This window comes from Uloborus diversus, chromosome 9 (assembly GCF_026930045.1).
Source record: "Uloborus diversus isolate 005 chromosome 9, Udiv.v.3.1, whole genome shotgun sequence".
Classification (NCBI taxonomy): Eukaryota; Metazoa; Arthropoda; class Arachnida; order Araneae; family Uloboridae; genus Uloborus; species Uloborus diversus.
The window spans coordinates 102,875,792-102,881,791 of NC_072739.1; the positions used below are offsets into that span (position 1 = coordinate 102,875,792).

At 37.3% G+C, this 6,000-nt stretch overlaps 1 protein-coding gene across 1 annotated transcript in view; it reads left to right on the forward strand.

Moving 5' to 3' along the window:
* LOC129230400 (carboxypeptidase B-like) overlaps positions 1-5,069 on the forward strand; it is a 29,175-nt gene extending 24,106 nt beyond the window's left edge. Inside the window, exons 8-9 of the mRNA XM_054864798.1 lie at positions 46-130; positions 4,879-5,069. Coding sequence (XP_054720773.1) covers positions 46-130; positions 4,879-5,069 — 276 coding nt within the window. The remainder of the gene's footprint in view (positions 1-45; positions 131-4,878) is intronic.
* The last annotated feature ends 931 nt before the right edge of the window (positions 5,070-6,000 follow it).

Here is a 6,000-nt window from a genome sequence, read left to right on the forward strand (position 1 = left end):
GCTTAGAAGATGACTTATTATCTGCACAATGTTTCCTATATTTAGATAGATGCCCTAAAAGCAGCTGAAAAAGCCATGAAAAAGGTTTCAAGCACCCGGTATTATTTTGGACCAATAGGGAAATATTTCCGTAAGTAAATACATTTTCTCACTTTAAAAACTTGGTTTTATGAAACAAAAATAAAAGGCCAAATCTTGACTTTTTTTTCTGCTAAAGGGCCACACCTAATATTAAGATGATTCTGACGGGCCAGTCAGAACACGTTTATATTTTTAAAGCATCTAAATTTTTTTTAAACAACAGAGAAAAACGTAAAAAAGGAAAGAAAACTACAAACCAATAGTGACTATTATCAATTATTTGTAGATTATTCTATTAATGAAAAGTTTCCATCTCATTCAGCAAGTGCCAAAAGGCACTTGCTGAATATCGGCTCAAATTTGACATTGATAGTAATCATGGGTTTCAATTTGTAACATTGAACAAAACAACGCGCCCCATGAGTCAACTTTGTGGTCCGCATGTGGCCCGCGGGTCGTAGGTTCACCAATATTGGTCAAAAGTCGCAGTCGGGCAACCCGTCGGCCTGCCACCAATGTAATGGTGCTTTTAATGGTCACCGGTTTGTAAAAGCATCATTACATTGGTGAAACTTATGCTCAATAAAATCCTTTTTATTAGGATTAAGTTTCACCAATGCAATGGGGTTTTTTTTTATGGTCACCAGTTTGTAAAAGCATCATTACAGTTTGAAAAGCGTTAGCTTTGTGCAAGGTAAATTAGATAAAAATAGAACAACGTTTAAAAGCACAAAAAGGATAAAAAGTTTCTTAAAAACGCAGACATGTTTCGGAGGCAATAGCCTCCTTCCTCAGTGCGAAATGAACAAATGGATGAATCAAGGACAAGGGAGAGTTTAAATGCATAACCGGAAAAACATGGATCAATCAGCTATCAGCGAGTGCTGAGGCAAAATATGACGTATTCTAACATGTAAGATTGAATAAGATTGGAGAAAAATGCGGAACAGCAAAAGACTCATTGCAAAGATTATTTAAGTTTTTATGAATGTAAAAGGATTCCAGAAAATCTAATTCACCTATTGTTGCAGGTCTGCAAATGATCTTGGCTTCCGAAAAGAGAAAATTGTGCCCTGTGTCCCAACAATGTTTAGCAATTGAAGATTTGTTCAGTTCCTGTTTTTTAACGTGGTTTTCATGTTCTTTCAAACGAAATTTAAGTGAACGCCTTGTCTGTCCCACGTAACCGATATTACATTGACAAGGAATGTGATATATGCCCCACCGATCAAGTGGTTGGATTGGGTCCTTCAGTTTGGAAAAAGAAAGTTTATTTATGGGTCTGTAAATTACGCGAAAGTCAAATTTACTGAGAATTCTAGAAATACGAAAAGAAATGTGTAGATAAAACGGTAAAACCATAAAATTTGTAGAAGAAAAACTACGTATGTTGGAGGTTTTATTCCGGGTTGAAAGTTTGCAAAATGCCCTGTCGATGACCTGAAGAGGATAACCCCTGTCCAGAGCCACGGCTTTCAAAAAATTGAGTTCATGATTGAGAAGGGTCTGATCAGAACATATGGAGATGGCACGGTTGACAAAAGTATAAAAAGCAGACATTTTTTGCTTCTTCGGGTGGCATCAACGAGAGTGTGGGGGAAGACAGACAGCAAGTGGTTTTCGGTAAACGGTAGTAGAAAACTTATTATTGTTCTTCGAGATTAAAACGTCCAAAAGGGGCAAAAAATTATTGTTTTCAATCTCAGCAGTAAACTGAATATTAGAATCGACGGAGTTAATTAGATTAATGATAGACGGTACAAAATCAACAGTGCAATCTAAGAGGGTGAAAATGTCATCAGCATATCTAACCAAGCCAGAGTGGAAAGTCAAATAACTAAAACAATTTCTGTTGAAAAAAGTTCATGCAGATTTCACTGAAGATGGGACTCAAAGGGTTGCCCATAGCAAGGCCGTCAGTTTGTTGGTAAAAAGTACTCTCAAAAATGAAGGTAGAATGTTTAAGAGAAATTTCAGTCAAATTTACAAGTTCGGAAATTTTGTGTTGGGTGTGATGGAATTCCCGGAGTATTGTTTCAAGACACCGTAAGGCTCCAATAACAGGTACATTGGTAAAAAGAGATTTAACATCAAAAGAAACCATAAGTAAATTACTGGGTTTGAACCTACGAAGAATATTAAGAAAATCAACAGAATTTTTGACAGAATGTGTGTTGGAGTCCAGCAATAGGGCAAACCTAGAAGTGAGAAATTCGGCCAGTTCATAAGAAGCGGTGCCTATGTAGGAAACAATAGGTCTTAAAGGTACTCCGATCTTATGGACTTTGGGCAGAGCGTAAAATCTAGCACAGTGCGAAACAGAAGGGATTAAAATAAAGCAGTTATAAAAAAGCTTACTTGTTTTTATGGCCCCGCGGACGGTTTTTAATTCATTTGGCGAGGGATCTTGTTTTAACTGGGTGTAAGGACCATCGCGGAGTAGCTCGTTGACTCCGGAAACGTACTTGGACTTGTCCATTATGACAATCTGTCCCCCTTTATCAGCTTGTGTAATTATCAAATTATTGTTGGAAGAGATATCACGCAAATTTCTTTTTTCCGTTGGAGAAAGATTACTACCCGAAAAACCTGAATTAAATGAAACATTGTTAATTATAAGATGCCTTATAGAATCCTTTTGTGTGGGAGTTAATTTACTATGTTTGAATGAACTCTCAATCGGAGCCAAAATATGTTCGGGGGAAGGCCTTGAAGTTACCGAAAAATTGGAATTTAATTTTAGAACATGATTTTTAGCCTGATCCACACTGATAGGAAAATTTGACAGGTTTACTACAGAATTAATGTTGACCTTGGGGAGTGCAGAACAAGTTTGGACACAGGGGGTCCGAAGTTTAAGAAGTTTAGAGTTTAACTTAGATCTATGAATTGATGAAATAAAGGAAGCATTGTTCGAAGACGTTTGATCGAAGGTAGGAAACTCGACGAAGCTAGCCTAAAGTTCCAAATGAAGTGAATAAAATTCACATTCAATTTTAGAAAGCTTAAAGCGAAAATCCTTAATGGCTGTTCTAAGAAAAATAAAATGACATCTGTTTAAAGCTCTAGAAAATAATTGCGAACCAGAGAGATTGCAATCAACGGAAATAAACTTGGGAATCAATTTGAGTCTTTTACAAGTAATAAGGAAGTTTAAATGGTTCAAAAACTTACCTTTTTTATCCGGAGAACCGCTTTAATCTCGAAGAACAATAATAAGTTTTCTACTACTGTTTACCGAAAACCATTTGCTGTCTGTCTTCCCCCACACTCTCGTTCATGCCACCCGAAGAAGCAAAAAATGTCTGCTTTTTATACTTTTGTCAACCGAGCCATCTCCATATGTTCTGATCATACCCTTCTAAATAATGAACTCAATTTTTTGAAAGCCGTGGCTCTGGACAGGGGTTATCCTCTTCAGGTCATCGACAGGGCATTTTGCAAACTTTCAACCTGGAATAAAACCTCCAACATACGTAGTTTTTCTTCTACAAATTTTGTGGTTTTACCGTTTTATCTACACATTTCTTTTCGTATTTCTAGAATTCTCAGTAAATTTGACTTTCGCGTAATTTACAGACCCATAAATAAAATTTCTTTTTCCAAACTGAAGGACTCAATCCAATCACTTGATCAGTGGGGCATATATCACATTCCTTGTCAATGTAATATCGGTTACGTGGGACAGACAAGGCGCTCACTTAAATTTCGTTTGAAAGAACATGAAAACCGCGTTAAAAAACAGGAACTGAACAAATCTTCAATTGCTAAACATTGTTGGGACACAGGGCACAATTTTCTCTTTTCGGAAGCCAAGATCATTTGCAGACCTACAACAGTAGGTGAATTAGATTTTCTGGAATCCTTTTACATTCATAAAAACTTAAATAATCTTTGCAATGAGTCTTTTGCTGTTCCGCATTTTTCTCCAATCTTATTCAATCTTACTGTTAGAATACGTCATATTTTGCCTCAGCACTCGCTGATAGCTGATTGGTCAATGTTTTTCCCGGTTACGCATTTAAACTCTCCCTTGATCTTGATTCATCCATTTGTTCATTTCGCACTGAGGAAGGAGGCCATTGCCTCCGAAACATGTGTGCGTTAAAAAAAACTTTTTATCCTTTTTGTGCTTTTAAACGTTGTTCCATTTTTATCTAATTCATCATTACAGTGCTGAAACTTATCCCCAATAAAATCCATCTTACTGGGAATACGGTTCACCAATGCAATTGTGTTTTTGATGGTCACCAAAGAGTAAAAGCGTTATTACATTGGTGAAACTTATCACCAATGAAATCCAACTTATGAGGATAAGTTTCATCAATTTAAGGGTGCTTTCGATGGTCACCAGTTCGTAAAAGCATCATTACAATGTTGAAACTAATCCCCATTAAAATCCATCTTATTGGGGATAAGTTTCAATGCAATATTTTTTATGGTCACCAGTTTGTAAATGCATCATTACAATGCTGAAACACTTATCCCCAATAAAATTTACCTTATTGGGGATAAGTTTCACCAATTTAATGATGCTTTTGATGGCCACCAGTTTGGGAAAGCAACAATTACATTGTTCAAACTTATGCCCAACAAAATGATCGCTGCTAGATTTTGCAAGATTTAGCCATTTTCTTGATGAAACATTGAATTTATTCATTTGTGAGATCAAAAAACGAATACGAGTAAATATTTTTTTGGGGGAAAAGAAACATTTAAGTTAATCATCATTTTTCCGTAAAGTGTTGAGATCTCAAGATGTGCCTAAACGACCATTTTATATTTTTTTCATTACAGATCTCGTAACAGGATCCGTTATTGACTGGGTGTACACCGAAGCGAAAATTAAATATGCCTTTGCGGTGGAAGTCAGAAACAAATCAAGTTTCATTCTTCCAGAAAGCGAAATCTATCCGACTGCCAACGAGAATTTCGCTGCAATCGAAGCGATCTTGCTGAAGATTCGTGACGAAGATGAAGGGACTTAGACGAAGACAAAGGCTAACTCATAGAATTACATGCACTGTTCTGTTAAATAAAGACTTATTAAAGATCTTTTGCCAGTTGGTTGGCTGATTTTTATCAGTGAGCTACGAAACTGAATGGACCCTATTCACATTTTGGCAACGGTCCCTTTAACTTTTCGTCTGCGGGTATTTTGATCCAGTATTTGTTGTTAGTAGTGCTATAGAAACTCATTTTATTTAATAATCACTGGAGTTCATAACCTAAGAAAAGGGATAAATAAAGAGAGAATGAACGTTCACCATGTACACTCAGGAACACTGAAAATAGCGCCCCAAGAAAGAAGAAAGGTACAATCGCGAAACTTTGCAAGAAGAGCGACATCTGGTATGCAAATGATCCAAGGTTGGTGTCAATGCGCATGACCGTTTACCCTACAGTAACGGTGTAATCGGGGAAAAGGTGCTATATAAACCAGTGCATAATTAGGAATTTGTAAATGTTACGATTACATCCCGATAGTGGAAGAGCCTTATTGAGTGAAGGATGCCAGGTAGATGAGTTAGAAAACGTTTCTTACAGTTAAGCGAGCCTGAGAGCAGTTTGATCATCGGTATGAAAATTGCAGGCTGGTCGACGAGCCGTGTTGCTGCCCAGGTGGATCGTGCGGAGTGTTCCGTTAGAAGCTGTTGTAGGCAGTGGACATGACATGGTGCCCACATGCAAAAAACCGGGTCTGGTGTGACCAGGAAGACGACGAGGAGAGAGGATCGAAGGATAGTGCGATTAAAGCCCTCGATCCGTCTCTTAAGTGGCAACACGCTCCAGCGTCCGCCATTTTGTGTCGTTCCGCAACTTTCTCCCTATCTCAATAGTAGAAAAATACAGAGTTTCGCTCATTAAAAAGTATCTTTTTATCAACGAATGTTTACAGATTTTTAATCGTAACTTATG